Genomic DNA, 17,228 nt, shown 5'->3' with positions numbered 1-17,228 from the left:
TCTCCTTTCCTCTAGGGTATACATATTCAGGGCTTCCAGTCTCTCCTCATACGTCTTCTGGCGCAAGCCTCCTATCATTTTCATCGCCCTCCTCTGGACCGCCTCAAGTCATCTTACGTCCTTCGCCAGATACGGTCTCCAAAATTGAATACAATACTCCAAGTGGGGCCTTACCAATGACCTGTACAGGGGCATCAGCACCTTCTTCCTTCTACTGACTACGCCTCTCTTTATACAGCCCAGCATCCTTCTGGCAGCAGCCACTACCTTGTCACACTGTTTTTTCACCTTTAGATCTTCGGACACTATCACCCCAAGGTCCCTCTCCCCGTCCATGCATATCAGCTTCTCTCCTCCCAGCATATATGGTTCCTTCCTATTATTAATCACCAAATGCATTACTCTGCATTTCTTTGCATTGAATTTTAGTTGCCAGGCATTAGACCATTCCTCTAACTTTTGCAGATCCTTTTTCATATTTTCCACTCCCTCTTCGGTGTCTACTCTGTTACAAATCTTGGTATCATCTGCAAAAAGGCACACTTTTCCTTCTAACCCTTCAGCAATGTCACTCACAAACATATTGAACAGGATTGGCCCCAGCACTGATCCCTGAGGGACTCCACTACTCACCTTTCCTTCCTTCGAGCGACTTCCATTAACCACCACCCTCTGGCGTCTGTCCGACAGCCAGTTTCTGACCCAGTTCACCACTTTGGGTCCTAACTTCAGCCCTTCAAGTTTGTTCAACAGCCTCCTATGAGGAACTGTATCAAAGGCTTTGCTGAAATCCAAGTAAATTACATGTGGCATATGTCCTCGATCCAGCTCTCTGGTCACCCAATCAAAAAATTCAATCAGGTTCGTTTGGCACCTTTTGTAAAGCCATGTTGCCTCGGATCCTGTAACCCATTAGATTCAAGGAAGTACACTATCCTTTCAAATTCAATTCTACTCCACTCTTCAATCTCCTCTCCAAGTCCTTGAGACCCATCCTTTCTCTGCTTTCTCCATTTCAGCCCACAAGTCCTATCCTCCCTCTGCTCACCCCCCTAACATCCCCAAGTCTGTATTGCTCCTTACTTTCCTCAACCAATATTTTAGTCATTGCTTTCCCCCCAAAACTCTTTCCCTTGATTCCAGTGACCCTGCAGCTCTCAAGGAGTCTGGCAGGAGCAGTTGTAGCTCTGTCCAACAGTAGGGCCCGGTATCTCATCTTTCCTTCTGTGACCTCATCAAGATGTTCACAGTTTGAGCTATGAGGCTCTATCTATGGAATACTACATAGTTATAGTCATTGTGTAGCAAAGAGACCTAGTGGGTTGCTGGATTTAGGCCTCATGATTGCAGCGCTCTGGAAGGAGTTGCAATGGATGTTGGGAAGGGTCATAAAATAAGGAAAAAATCTCCAGGATAGTTGTGAATGCTTGTTTATTATGGTTCTTAATATACAACCCTTCAGTACTGGAATCAGAGTGATGTACCAACTTTAGAGAAACAGAAAGGAACTCCAATTCAATTCAAAGGACAACAGAAAGTTAGAGAAAGAAGAGGCAAGACATGAAAGCTAAATTAACAAGTGAGTAACAGAACTAGCTAGTAAATTCAGTAGGTGAGTAGCCAACAACCCTCCAAACCTTAGTCTTAAGTATATCCAGTGAAGGCTAGTGAGAATAAATGGGACTTTAAAGGGCCCCTAAAATGGAGATAAGATTCTTTGGCTCAAATATTTAAAGGAAGGGAATTCTAGAGGGACAGGCCTGGCAAAAGAAATCTGAATGGCATGTGAACTCCAGCCTAGCACAATAAAGGAGAGACCGTAAGACAGTGGTCTGAAGGTTTCAGAAGTAGTCATGGGGCCCGTATGGAGTTCTCAAGTCAAGGAGTGGAAATGTCCAAAACAGACTGTTGGATTCGGATGTATTTCACAAAGATCCTTTATTTCATCACATAAGTAACTCAATGTTTCGGTCAAGATGGTCTGCCTCAAGAGTCTGACAAATCACGTGGTTGATGGAAAGAGAGCAGTCCACATAAAGACATCTACTCAAGTTGTCCATACAAAACTATGGAAAATTGGAAGCTCCCTCTTTAGAATGCACACGGAATGGACTGTGCTCCAGCATTCAGTATGGAGCTTCCAATTTTCCATAGTTTTGTATGGACGACTTGAGTAGATGTCTTTATGTGGACCGCTCTCTTTCCATCAACCACGTGATTTGTCAGACTCCTGAGGCAGCCAATCTTGGCCGAAACATGTATATGTCGAGTCATTGAGTTACTTATGTGATGAAATAAAGGATCTTTGTGAAATACATCTGAGTCCACCAGTCTGTTTTGGACATTTCCACTCCTTGACTTGTGATCTTGCGTTTGTGGATTTGAATCTCCTGTGTTATAGCCCATATGGAATTATCAGATTGGCAAGGTAGGAAGGGGTTCCTTGAAGGAGGGTTTTAAGTCACTGTAAGAATTTTATGATTAATACAGAATTTGACAGGAAACCAATGAAACTGTTTCAATATAGGAGTAATAAGGTCAATCAACCTAGGTGAATGAATGCAAATTTATATCCACTGCATTCCAGTTTCATGGAAATGTTGTTGGTTATTGAAACTGTTTTTGGTAGCATCCCAACAACCAACGTGCTTCAGAAATATTCATGCAGCCAGCTTGAGGCTGGATGTCCTAAGCACATTTTTTTTGTGCTCCTGGAACATGTGATGGTTCACAGTGGTGGAAGTGAGAAAGTGTGTTATGATTCCTGTATTGGTGCTGCTGTTGTCATTACCTCAGCACATTTGGATAATTTGAGGTATAGAGTGCCTTGGTCAGCATCCAAGATGTATAACTTAATATTAGTGCACGGCCATTAAATTGGAAAATGGAAAATTGGCCATTTTCCTTCTACAGTAGAAATGGTCTTAGCATGTGGGGAAAACCAAGGCCACTTTCTACCACATCTTTGTAAAAGGATCCCATTGTTTGCTCTCTTTGACTGGAGTATTTTGTTCCCCTAGGATACATAGTTGTGCCCAAAAGTACTTCTTGTTTTTAATTCATGTTGACCTTGCTGAACAGCGATGTCTATAAGAAATTGATTAACTAGATACAGGCGCATGATTTAGCTTTGTAAATGCATATTGTGAAAAATAAATCTCATAGAACCCATTTTGCTACTTGACCTTTGCGTAATTTATGGTTCTGTATCGTGTCTCAGAGCTCCTTCCTCTTGCATGCCTTTGTTTGATAGTGTGTGTTCTGTTCCATTTAGAAGGGTGCTCTATTTAACAAAAGCTCCATTTTATACCGTCATATGCTGTCTTCAGATTACTCCTCCACCCCTTTTTTTTCTGGTGACCCAGAAGAAGGTAAAAAGCCTGAAGTGCTGAAGGCTGTTGCTTTGTTTTCTATAATGAATTTAAAACCGATTGCAGTTGAAAAATATCCCATTCTCTGTGTGTCTGGATGGACAATGTGATGACCTTTAGGATCCCTATTTCATGAGAATGGACAATATGCTAAACATTTATGTTACTAGTGAAACTGCAATCCTTTAAAGTTCCATGATTTATGCATACATATTTGTATTTTTTTCTCCTTCAGCAACAGTTCTTTTCAATCGCAAATAGCTTCTGAAAGAGGCTCTGCTTTCCTATTCATAGCTCTACTCCGCATGTCCTGCTAGGCTAAAATATTCTTTCCTACTACTAAAAATCCCCTAGGAAAATGCTGCTGTTTGGTTTTCTGTGCTTGGAAAGCTTGTGGGGCTGCACAGTAGAGAGAAATATATAACAGAAAATTTTGTGGAAGTACTATTGGCTGAGAGAAAAGTGTTATTTTTGGACAGTATTTTGGATCTCAGAGACATCTCAGATGTTGCATTCCCACTAGAGCGCAGCTGTAAATGGAACTGTAGATTTGCAGCATTAGTAGAAGTAATTTGTAAGTACTTTTGTTACTATGAGCTTTGAGCAGTGATATGCTACCATTTTCTTTTCAAGGGAATCTTGCAAGCTCCGCTTCTCTCAGCGGCATGATCTTTGTTTTCATAAAATAATTTAACAAGTCATTCCTACCTCGTGTCACTGGTGTAGGTCTGCAGTTTTTCAGGGGGGATGTTATCAACGTAGGCTGCTATTTAGTCGGGTTATTTGACTACGTCAGGTGTTTTAACACAGGGACCTATTCTAGGCAGTTAGACTTTGGTCTAAAATAACCTGACTTGTGGTCAAATAACCCAACAGCAGCCCACATTGATAATGTCTCCCCTTAGAGCAGTGGTCCCCAACCCTGTCCTGGAGGACCACCAGGCCAATCGGGTTTTAAGGCTAGCCCTAACGAATATGCATGGAGCAGATTTGCATGCCTGTCACTTTTATTATATGCAACCAGGACAAGGTTGGAGACCACTGCCTTAGAGGGTATAATGATAAGAGGGCATGCACTTTAAATGATAAAATATGTGCCCATTTTGGTGAATGTGATCTTTTATGTGTATGAGTGACCTCTATGAAATACTAACCTGCACAAAAGTATGTTTTGAAATGAAGGCTTGTACTTTGCCAATGGGTGTGCTCAAGGGTAGTTTGGGTTAGAATGCACAAGAATGTTCATGTAATTTGTAAAATATTGTAATTTATATGTTTATGTGACAAATATTGACGTGGACATTTACATCAGTTCTAGGGCAACTTAAAATGGTGCTTTAACTAGATGCCCTGTTATAAGATTACCCTCAAGTTTCAAGTTTAATTAGTGCTTGATATATCACCTATCATATAGCTGTCTAGGCGGGGTACAATAAAATTTATTAATAGGGACGAAAAGAAAAAGAGAAACAAAAGGGAAGAAGAGACAAAGATTAGGTAGAAGAAGGAAGTATAGTAATTGATAGGAAAGAGGGGAGAGAAAAGGGAAGTCCTCACTGAAAGATATAGACAAGAAAAAGGCCTTAGGAAAAAGGGAAGAACTAATTATACTGTATACATTTTTGAATAGGTGTAGGTCGACCCACCTCCCGCCCACTGCCCACCCTTTCCCCTGCCTCTAAACGCACATAGAGAAAAGAAGTATGTTTAGAGGAGGGGAAAGGGTGGGCAGTGGGCGGGAGGTGGGCCGACTTATACCTAGGTGTACAACAGGTATAGCCAATACAGTTTAGTCGGCACTTAGACCTTTTTCACTTAGATGAAATAAAACCAGGTCTAAGTGCCGAAAAACAGGCCGCTGAGCTGATGGCTGTTGGCGCCATCAGTTCAGCGGCCCGGCAACCTAACCATCGCGGCAGGAGAGATGCCTCATCTCCCCTACCGCAATGCCATCACTCTTCTACCCGAACTGCCGCGACCCGCATTGCGGTAGGGGAGATGAGGCATCTCTCCTGCCGCGATGCATCACTCCCCCCCCACACACACACACAACATCAGGGCAAGAGGGAGCTCAAGCCCTCTTGCCCCAGGCAACCGTGGCACCCCCGACATATCAGGGCAAGAGGGAGCCCAAGCCCTCTTGCCCCGCCGATCCTGCCCCCCCCCCACCCGACTCGTTCGGGCCAGGAGGGAGCCCAAACCCTCCTGGCCCAGCCGATCCTGTCCACCCCTTGACTCGTTCGGGCCAGGAGGGAGCCCAAGCCCTCCTGGCCCAGTCAATCCTGCCCCCCCCCAACTCGTTCGGGCCAGGAGGGCTTGGGCTCCCTTCTGGCCCGAACGAGTCGGGGGAGGCAGGATCGGCGGGGCAAGAGGGCTTGGGCTCCCTCTTGCCCCGATGGAGTCGGCGGGGCAAGAGGGCTTGGGCTCCCTCTTGCCCCGATGTTGTCGGGAGGGGGGGGGGTCGCGGTTTGACATGGCAGGAGGGCTTGGACACCCTCCTGCCTGGATCGTTGTGGGGGGGGGGGGGAGATTCTGTAACCGGTGTTGTTTTTGACAGATACCGGTTATAGAATCCAGCTTTTAGGCGAAGGACTGGCCTAAAAGCCCTACTGTTGGACGTTTATGGCTTAGGCGTTTTTTTGTTTCATTATGGCTAAAAAGTGTAGACGTGCTGTGGGGGTACTTTTAGACGTAGTGGAGATTGGGCGTTTAGGCAGAGGAATGCCATAATCAAAACATGGACGTTTGTTTTGGTTATGGACACTTTCCCTGCTTCTGGGTTGAACGTTTAGGGACTTAGGCCAAAAGGGGACTTAGAAGCTTTTTTTTATTTTGCCCCTCCATGGGTACAGATACAAAATTGAGGAGAACAATTATGGTAAGGTTCTGTGTTAGAGATGGTGAATAGGAGGGCCTCTGATTAGGAAGGATTGAGGTATTGTCTGCTATCCTGGAGCCAGAAAGTGATTGGTTTAGAGATTGATTGATGTTAAGAATTTCAGCTATGCTTGATGAGTTAAGTGGGTGGAGGAGCTGGATATCATTGACATAGACCAGTGGTAGGGAAACTCATTAGTCAAAAGAACCAACGATTAAGATTTCTTTTGAGAGCCAAATTTCTTTTCAAGATAATAATCTTATTTATTGACAAAAAAACATTTTTTACATTAAAATAAAAATATGACAAAACACGCATTTAATGACACCCCGCTCGCCCGCAAGTAGTTGAAATCGATTTGTGGCAGAGTCTAGAGAGTGACACGGGGAAAAAATTTGTCCCCGTCCCTATGAGCTTGGTCCCCATCCCCGCAAATCATCTGATCCTATCCACACAAGCCTTGAATAGTTTTATACTGAACTTATTAAAGTATAAAAAGAAACAATATTCTGTACAATTGTCAATTTATAAATCAGCGTCTTCTCCCCACTCTCTTCCCCATTTCCCTTCAGCATCTTCTCCCCATTCTCCACTTTCCTTCCCCATTTCCCTTCAGCTTCCTCAGTCCACTCTCTCTCCACTTCCCTTCAGCGCACACGCATAAAATCAAGCAAGCAATTTTATATCATTTTCATTCTATTCATTTATAGAAATTAAAGTCTAAATAATGCCAGTCACATAACAAAACATGATTTTACAAAAATAATTCCCTGCACAGTCAAGCCTGCAAGGATTACTAGATGTCTTTCAGCAGCTCCCCTCCCTTCCCTTTACCTTTGTGGCGATTTTCTTTTTTTTGTCTTCCAGCTGCTCGAGCCAGCTTTCTTCAAGTCGCGTGTGGCTGCCAAAACTTCTCCTCTGATGCAACTTCCTGTTTCCAGTTGTGTCAGAGGAGAAGTTTCGGCAGCCACATGCGACTTGATGCTGTTTAAGTCCAAGTTCAGCCCCATAGAGAGGGCCATTATTACTGCTAAAAATGAAGATGTCCACTATTCCTTTTCCTGTCTAATAGAAGATTGAGATAAATAAATATCCAGGCAACGCCAGGTGATCAGCTATTGTTTTTATAAAATACTTACTATGTTTCTCTCATTTGCCTCTCTCCAAGCTTACTTCATTCTTCAGTATATTACGCTGATATTTGGTCATTTTATTATCATTTTTTATAAACATTCTGTATGTCTTTGGAAAATTAGTGGAATTTTTTTTTTAAGACTTGAGACCCATACTTGGGAAATGATTTATTAATCTATATTCCATAGATGTAGAGTAGAAGAAAAGCCCCAAGACAGCAGGCTATTTTCTTGCTTGTGTTCATTATAAAACTTATATGGAACATTTCTTTCATTGTAAACTAGGCATTCCTACAACACTCTTTCTGGCTGCTCATTAAAAACTCCATTCTTAATTCACGAAGCAAGGGGTTTGTCTAATAATCGATAGAATGGAAAACTTTTCATTTTATCATTTTTTTTTTTTTTTTTTTGAAGATTCAGGCTCCTTCTAGAAAGTAAAGTTAAATAGTATGAAATGGTTTATAAAAAAAAAGAAGCTAAAGGCAGCTTAAGTGTCTTTAGAAAGATGCAAACTTCATTAAGATGCTTTTGCCTTCCTTTTTCCTATTTCCCTTCTTTTTGAAGTGCCATTATGGCTTTTCAGCCTGCTTCCTGTGAGAAACCCTTTTCTACGCTGTTATTCTTCCCACTAAAAAGGTGACTGAACTGGGGGTGTAGCTGTTTTGAAATTTTAAGAACCCTCTTCAGTCAGGATTGTATGGATTTGCCCTGGGATTTGTGTTTCATCTGTGAAGAATGTATCTGTTATTTACGGACCTAATTCCCAATATGGCTTCTCTTTGATATAGGACAAAGCCAGCATTTCACAGTATTATTGAAACAGAGAAAAACAAGTTAATGATCTAAACCTTTTAATTCACTATTGCTTGCCTATTTAAAGCATTTTGAGTCTCTTAAAAAGAGACTGGCTCTATCATTCCTTCCATTTCAGTTTATATATATATATATATATATATATATATATATATATATATATATATATATATATAAATATTGGTATGACAAGTCAATTGAATATAAATAATTTTTATTTAAAAAAAAAAAAAAAGCATGGAAATAGAGAATTCTTTCAATTAAAGGTGAATTATCCTAGACATCTATTTTCACTACATTTTTGCCTTAATTACTGCTTGCATAATGTCTTAATTTGCATTGGAAGTTTTTCATTTAGTTCAAGAAGAATTAAATTTTGGCCCCTAGACAATGATAATGTTTTGACACCTTCTGGAGGGAAGGAATGAACAGATCCTCTTCTCCTCAATTCTGTAGCTATTTTGCCTGAAAAAAGAAGTTACTGTTTCTTATTTGCTATCAGTTGTGAAAAATCAATAAAAAATATAAAGCTAAGCTTTTTTAAATTTTAATAACAGCAAAATGTAAGCATAAAAACATCCAATGAACTTGGAAATGACAAATTGAAACATACTAAATATAAGTCTATTCATCTTATAACGAACTGTCTAGTTCTATTAGGTAACAATTTTGAAATTTTGTTTCCTCGCATTGAAATAGACTTACAATTGCCTGTTTTGTGGTTTGTTTGTTTTTTGTTTTTTTTATGGGGGGTAAAGTATATGAATGAATTGTCATTTGTTAACTGCATTAGTGAAAGAAGATGATAAAAGGAGAATAAAATGATAAAGTTATTTAATAATCCAATACTTCTATTTTCTCCTGAAGGTAAACTAAACAGCCAAGACAATTATAATAATATAATAAACAATAATCCCGGGAATCCACGTCTCTCGCCTCTTCCAATCTTGACTATAGTGTTACCTCTTGCTCAAATCAAACAGCCAATGACTCTGGGAACCATCACAAAACGAACAGGGTAAGTGTTTTTGCCATCAAATATCTCCTTTTTAGTCATTGTCTTTATTGCTGTTTGAAAATATTGATGTAGAGATATATAATTATTTATTTGTTTTAAAAATTTCTATACCGTTTATAACTAAACGGTTCACAAAGCTATATACATAATTTAAAACAGAATCATCATGTCATACAATAAATCCTAAAATAACATGTTAAAACATTATTACAAACTAAAACCATAATAAAAATTATTGTGAACAGTTCATCAGCTTTGCGAATAAAGGCAATTATTAACTAGAAGAAAGCATCTACAAATAGCTGTGTCTTGAGTAATTTCTGATTAAAAGATTTTGGGGCATAGTTATCAATGTGGGCTACTGTTAAGAAGTGTTATTTTACTACTAACTCATGCTATTTTAAGCACAGGTTCTGCTTTGTGCAATGAGACTTACCCTCTCTATGGACGCGCTAGCATTTAGTGTGCGCTAAATCGGTTAGAGCGCCTTAGTAAAAGGACCCCTTAGTTACTAATGTAAAGGACTGAAAAGTTTAAAAAAACAGTTTACCCAGTTAGGAAGTCTGTCTGGGATCTGGACTTCCCTGGTGCTGGTTCAGGATCGGGGCCGATGTGGGAAAAATCCAGAGCTAAAGGAAACCAGGCCAGCAAGAAAACGGCTGTCTTCAGGCCTACTTTGGGGCTGAGTGCGTGTTGAACATCTGCAAACTTCTTCACATGCTGAAAACAGCTTTGGAGCCCGCAGTAGGCCTCAGATAAAGTCAGGGCCTTGATTTTTGAGGTGACCTGAGGAAGTCAGCTAGGCCAATATGTTTAGACCCCGGCACCACTGGAGGTCAACCCAGAGGTGTTTTGCTGGTGGGGCTACACTGGATGATCCAGATAAGAGACTTCCTGATCTTGGATTTAATTTATTTAATTTTAATTAAGTCATTTTTGGTGGCTTCTGGCTCAGGTTCTAGGCACTTGTTTTAAAAAATTATTTTTCATGGTTGGAGGGTCTGGAGATCCTCAAAGGTGGACCAAAGTGTTAAATACCCTTAAAAATATTTCTGCTATTTAAATGTGGAGGCTGTATAAATTTTAAAAATGCTAATTTTTAAATTCCAAAAGTTGTGGCCATGAAGGGAAAATAATTTAAAACTGTTTTGAAAATTTCACAAAGCTTCAGTGTATTTTCAGGTGAATGTTTGGAAAAAATCATGGAACATCTTTAAATAACAATATTTAAAATAGATGGTTTGATTTGCGCTGAACTGTAAAAGGTTTCTGAGATATTCTTGTTAAAATTCTGTGTATCCTTTACTGTATTTTATTTTTAAATTTGTTTTTCCCATAAAGTTAATGGAAAAAACAGATTTCAAAATGGAGAATTTCTCAAAGTTCCATGAGGAAATTATAACCGGAGACCATGATGAAAGGCTGGTACAACTAGAGGTAAGCAAAGAGGATGTCCTCAAACAGATAGACAGAATGAAGAGCGACAAATCACCGGGCCCGGACGGCATCCACCCAAGGGTACTAAAAGAACTGAGAAACGAAATAGCAGAAACACTTTGCCAAATATGTAACCTCTCCTTAAAAACTGGGGAGATCCCAGAGGACTGGAAAATAGCAAATGTCACACCCATCTTTAAGAAGGGATCAAGGGGTGACCCAGGAAACTACAGGCCTGTGAGCTTGACCTCGGTTCCGGGAAAGATGATGGAAGCACTGGTTAAGGACACAATCTGCGAACACATAGAAAACAATGGACAACTGAAGGCGAGCCAGCATGGCTTCTGCAAGGGAAGATCGTGCCTCACGAACTTGCTGTACTTCTTTGAGGGAATAAACAGCCAGATGGATAAGGGGGAATCCATAGACATCATCTACCTTGATTTCCAAAAAGCCTTCGACAAGGTACCTCACGAACGGCTACTTAAAAAGCTGTGGAACCACGGGGTGCAAGGGGATATCTACTGATGGATCAAACACTGGTTGGCAGGCAGGAAACAGAGGGTTGGAGTAAAGGGCCAATACTCAGACTGGCAATGGGTCACGAGCGGAGTTCCACAGGGGTCGGTGCTGGTACCTCTCCTTTTCAATATATTTATTGACGACCTGGAGACGGGGACGAAATGTGAGGTTATCAAATTTGCTGATGACACCAAACTCTGCAGCAGGGTTAGAAGCACGGAAGACTGTGAAGACCTGCAAAAGGACCTAATGAGACTGGAAGAATGGGCAAAAAAGTGGCAAATGAGTTTTAACGTAGAGAAATGCAAGGTCATGCATGTAGGGAAAAAGAACCCGATGTTCAGCTACAAAATGGGGGGAATATTGCTAGGGGTGAGCAACCTTGAAAGAGACCTGGGGGTGATGGTGGACACAACATTGAAACCATCGGCGCAGTGTGCGACAGCCTCAAAGAAAGCAAACAGAATGCTGGGCATCATCAAAAAGGGTATCACAACCAGGACGAAGGAAGTCATCATGCCGCTGTATCGCGCAATGGTGCGCCCGCACCTGGAGTACTGTGTCCAGTACTGGTCGCCGTACTTCAAGAAGGACATGGCAGTACTCGAGGGAGTCCAGAGAAGAGCGACTAAACTGATAAGAGGTATGGAAAATTTTGCATACGCTGACAGGTTAAAAATGCTGGGGCTGTTCTCCCTGGAAAAGAGGAGACTTAGGGCATAGAGAAAGTGAATAAGGACAGATTCTTCAAACTGTGGGGACCCACAACCATTAGGGGTCACTCGGAGAAATTGAAAGGGGACAGGTTTAGAACAAATGCTAGGAAGTTCTTTTTTACCCAAAGGGTGGTGGACACATGGAACGCGCTTCCGGAGGAGGTGATAGGCCAGAGCACTTTACAGGGGTTCAAGGAAGGTTTGGATAGGTTCCTAGAGGATAGGGGGATTGAGGGGTACAGATAGAACTGGAGGTAGGTTATAAAAGTGGACAAAAACCACTTCACAGGTCACGGACCTGGTGGGCCACCACGGGAGCGGACCGCTGAGCGAGATGGACCTCTGGTCTGACTCAGTGGAGGCAACTTCTTATGTTCTTAGGAAAAAAATTAAGTATTCTGTATGCTGGTGGCTGAATGAGCTAGAAGGGTCAGGTGGCCAAGCCGAGTCCCCTTTGCCTTAACAACAGCTGTTGTTATAGTTGTCGGAGGAGCCCAGGATCTGGTGGGAAGCTGTGTGTGGCTCTGTTTCATGAGAGTAGTGAAAAAGTTTTAAAAGGAGTAAAATTAAGGAAAAAGGTTCTTTAGTAGGGTTGAGCGAATGAAGTGAAGTATTTGAGTTTAAATATTGGCTTTGATAGTGAAGTGTGAGGAGCATTAAGCAATTCCTTATACTTAAATTGGATTCAGCCTTATAGAGTTGAGCCACTGCTGGGTTTAAGTCTGCATTGGCACATAGGAGAAGAGTTTAATTTGGAAGTGACTGGCTATAAAAGAAATAGTCTGGCTATATGGCAGGGTGAAAGGCAGCAGTGTTTAAATTATGGAAGAAATGCTTGTCTGAAGCAGGAAGTGAAGCTTCTGTGGATGCTGTATGGTTTGAATGGGCTGAGACCACAGCTTCGCCAAGGCTCCTAAAGAACAGGTAAAGCCGTAACAGAATAGGAGGTCGCTGCAGGGAATAATAATTTGGCCTACAGTGCCAAATTCCCAGGAACTGCATCCATATTTTAAAAGGGAGGTAGAGTTTTCCTTCCCTATTGGTTATTTAAAAACAGGGAGCCAAACTTCTGAGATCAGTGGCTGAGGCAATACATCATCAGAGCAACAAGGGCCCCTCCATGAAGAAAGCCCAAAGCCCTGATAAGTGCTCTCTCGTCACCACAAAGCACACCTCAAAGAGAAAACCACTGTTAAGGGACTTGGTTAAAACCGGGGAGGAGTAACTCAGGGTAATACTGTACAGTACTTAGTTGGGTAAAGAGGGGTTTGACATCTTGGGTCACTGAAGAGACACCTAGAAACGAAAACACAACATAAGTAAATGAAGAACATAATTGAAGCTGTGGTTTGAAGGTTCTGTTCCAAAAGAGATATTCCAGATCATTTTCAATTATAATTCTGTTCAACTGTTAAGAAAAGAGAGTTGTATTAATTGAAAAGCACTTTATTTGATATTGTGTTATTCATGTTTGAAGCACTTTAAGAGATTTTTTTTTTAGTGTACGGCTGTACCTTTTAGCCTAACAACATCTGCTGGTTTTAATAGTTTTTAATTTTTTTTAATCTGCTAGTTTTAATTGTTTTAATATTTTAATCTTTTTAATCTATTTTAAAAAGAATTAATGTGCACTAAATAAAGACTTACTTTTAATCAATGTTTGGTTTATGTACTGTGCTTAAAAATTGAAACTTTAACACTAATGCTGTTAAAAGGGTACAGGTTTTAAGTATTTGCTTGTTTTACCAGCATACAAACTCTAGAAAACTTTCTCCTTACTTCCTTATTCCTTTTGTGAATACCCTAGGTCAGTGTCCCTCAAACTTTTCCGGCTGGCAGCATGCTAAACTCAGTACCCCAGCCGGAAGGCACCTAGAAGTGTGCGGGATGTGGACGCGATGACGTCATCATGTTGACGTCAGCGCATGTGCGGAGCCCTCCGGCTGCAACTCTGGAGCTGTCTCTTTGGTGGGGGATCCAGGAGGTGGGGAGGTACGGGGCAAGGAGGAGAGTTGTCAGCCCCGGCTGACTGCCAACGGGACGTGTCTCTCACCGCGAGAGGCACATCCTAGATGCAGTCAGCTGGGGTTGGCGCCTCTCTTCCTTACCATCATCTCATCGGGGCACACCTGGAATCTGTTGGGGCACACAGTTTGTGATACACTGCCCTAAGTGGCTGGATAAGTGTAGACCCAAATATTGTAACAATTGCATCTAAGTTGTAGTACGACCTATCCACCACTAGGACATTTACACTTTCCAAGTACTGTATCTTCTAAATTGCTCCCTTTTTGAATTGGCAGCCTTGTAGAGCGCCATGCTTAGACTCTGCAGTTCCCTGCCGCCGCTCCCGCCCCTCGCTCTTTCATATCCAGCCCTTCCTCTAACACTAAGGGTTAGCAGTAAAATAACAGTAGCCCAGTGCTGATAACGTACCCCCTTAGTGACATTTAATTTGTGATAAGTAAAAAAAAAAAAAAAAGTGACAAAACTTTGATAATAAAAGCAGCATACATGCAAATGAGGTCTTGTTCATTATTCCAACTGCAATACTGATGTTTCTTTTATCTATTGGGCTAATGGCAGAGCTCAGTTTAAATTGCCTCATGCTTCAATCATATGTCTTGTATTATTCTTGCATTTGGAACAGAGGTGAATTGAAATGAACCTTGATTTTAAATCAGATGGTGAACGAAATGCTGGAAACTTATCACCATGACTTTTGGTTTCTGTTAAAATAATGCAGTTCTTTTTTATAATTATGGTACTGTATGCTAGAGAATGAATGACTTGAGGACAAAGTTTGTGTTCACCCCCACCCAATCCCTGCAAACTCAAACTCCATCCCACCTAATCTCCTCAACAGTACAAAATCTCGTTCGTGCATTGATTCAAATTTTTTCTGATGTGATTAGGGGATAGATGCAACTAAAAATTGTTGTTCTAGCCGAGCGGGTTGCCATTGGCTGATTCATTGAGCGATTTTAAAATGGCAACAGATGTACAATGGCCTTTCCATGCAAATTAGTTTTGCGGAAGTCAGCTATCATCTCACCCCATCAGTCACTGAAAAAGTGACTTTCCCACATGCACAGAGCTGGCAGGGGAAGCCTCAGCTGTTCGGGGCAGGAAATCTTTTTTTTTTTTTTTTATAATGGGCATGGATGATGTGCATAGTCATCATGTCCCCCGACCACAGCTGCCGCATCTCCCCAATGACAACCACTGGTCCATGATACCATCTGCATACCCCCGATGATGACAGTCAACCCCGCAACAGCGATGCACATAGAGAGAAAAGAGGGATTCCCACTCCCTCCTGCCTCAGCAACCCGGTTGTGCATCCGAGCCATTGAACACCCCCCCCCCCCGGCAATCCTCCACACTCCCCCTGACACCCCCCACCCTAAATGAAGATCCCCCCTTCCAACACTCCACTAACAAGACCCCAAAAGACAGCCCTGGTGGGCTGGGGGGTCTCATTCTTGATGTATAATATACAATGTATACTTGAATACGATTTCTGTGTTTCCAAGGAGTAATAATAAAACTTTATTACTACTCCATAAATACTGTGTAATATATATTTCTTTATCGTCTTATCCCTTTTATAACTTTAGCGGCATAGTTTTCAATGTGGGCTACTAAGGTGTGTTAGGGCCTTAATATGCGGAATAGCACGTGCTAGACCTTAACGCCAGCATTGAGCTGGTATTATTCTAGAAGCGTACCGTGTGGTTTAGCGTGCGATTATTTCGTGCGTGCGCTAAAAACGCTAGCACACCTTAGTAAAAGGAGCCCTAAGTCTCATTGCATAAAATGAAATCTGTGCTAAAATAGCACAAATTAGGGTAAACTAACACATTTTAATAGTGGCCCAGGGAAAAATGCTTGAGCACCTGTGTAAATTAATGTAAACCGTTCTGAGCTCCCTCGGGAGAACGGTATAGAATAAATAAAAATAAATAAATATGGATAACTATGACCTATGTTCACTTTAAGCGGAGCACGCGAGGAGAGACAGGGAAAAATGCTTGAATACCTGAATAAATCCATGTTCCGAGCTCCTCTGGGAGAACAGTATAGAAAAATGAATGAATGAATTGCTCATACATTCTAGGAGTGTTGCTCACAGCTTGTACATGGTCACTCCAGGGCAGGGATCTCAAAGTCCCTCCTTGAGGGCCGCAATCCAGTCGGGTTTTCAGGATTTCCCCAATGAATATGCATTGAAAGCAGTGCATGCACATAGATCTCATGCATGTTCATTGGGGAAATCTTGAAAACCCGACTGGATTGCGGCCCTCAAGGAGGGACTTCGAGACCCCTGCTCTAGGGATAGTATATTCCATTGTAAAGGGCCTAGGGAATGGAATAATCTCCCTGAGTATATTCAACGGCAGCAGAATATACAGAACTTTAAAAAATTGTTGAAACGGCATCTTTTTTGACAGACAAAATATAGGGTATGAGACTATGTTATTAATGAAAAGGAGAAGATGATAATAAGGTGCTGGTCGCCTATGCATTTTATTGATTGCATTTCTTGCTTTGTCTTGTGGGAGTAGTTTTTGTTGATGGTGTATGTATTTCTGATATAATGTTATAGTTTTGTATGTAAGTTTGTAACCTGCCCTGGATAAGAGTGGGATATAAATGAATAAACAAACTCACAAAAATGCTTGCAAATGTAGAAAATTTTTGGTTTGTAGAACTTGCTGCTCACACACAAAAATATTTTTAAGAACTGTTTCACACATGAGAAAAAATTTCCACACACCAGACCAATCCTTAGAGAGAGCATTAACTACGACCCTAAATCTTTGGCTTCTTCTCTTCCCCTTTCATATGGCATGCTTGGGTGTAAGCTCAGTATTGCTAGTTGGACAGCAGGAACAAACACTCTAGAAAAAGTTGTCCTCTTTCCTAGGGCCTAATTTTTTCCGCCTCGATATCATGCCTAGCTCTCATCATCCCTGACAGGTTTCCACAACAATGCGCAAAACCGTGCAACCTGAGCAATGAGACTAGCTAATAAAATTTAGTTCTAAATTACTTTTGCCTTTATTTAGAGTCTATCCTTGAAATGCAGGCATATCTTACAGCCATTTTTTTATTCCCAGCTCTAGGCTGTGGTGATGCTGGGCCAAAACATGCAGTGGTTAAAGCTACAGCCTCAGCACCCTGAGGTTCTGGGTTCAAACCCACACTGTTCCTTGTGACCTTGGGCAAGTCACTTAATCCCCCCATTGCTCCAGGTACATTAGATAGATCGTGAGCCCACCGGGACAGATAGGGAAAAATGCATGAGTACCTGAATAAATTCATGTAAACCAT

The 17,228-nt window shown here is 41.4% G+C and overlaps 1 protein-coding gene across 11 annotated transcripts in view; it reads left to right on the top strand.

Annotated features, from left to right (window-relative positions):
* BCAS3 (BCAS3 microtubule associated cell migration factor) overlaps positions 1 to 17,228 on the top strand; it is a 1,368,214-nt gene that overhangs the window by 543,579 nt on the left and 807,407 nt on the right. For all 11 annotated transcript variants that reach the window (XM_033921865.1, XM_033921866.1, XM_033921867.1 and 8 more), the window contains one exon: positions 9,066 to 9,216. In XM_033921865.1, the coding sequence (XP_033777756.1) occupies positions 9,066 to 9,216 (151 nt within the window). The remainder of the gene's footprint in view (positions 1 to 9,065; positions 9,217 to 17,228) is intronic.

The sequence above is a fragment of the Geotrypetes seraphini genome, chromosome 15 (assembly GCF_902459505.1).
Source record: "Geotrypetes seraphini chromosome 15, aGeoSer1.1, whole genome shotgun sequence".
Lineage (NCBI taxonomy): Eukaryota > Metazoa > Chordata > Amphibia > Gymnophiona > Dermophiidae > Geotrypetes > Geotrypetes seraphini.
Note: the sequence above shows the minus strand (reverse complement) of the source record. Positions and strands in the feature narration are given on the sequence as shown.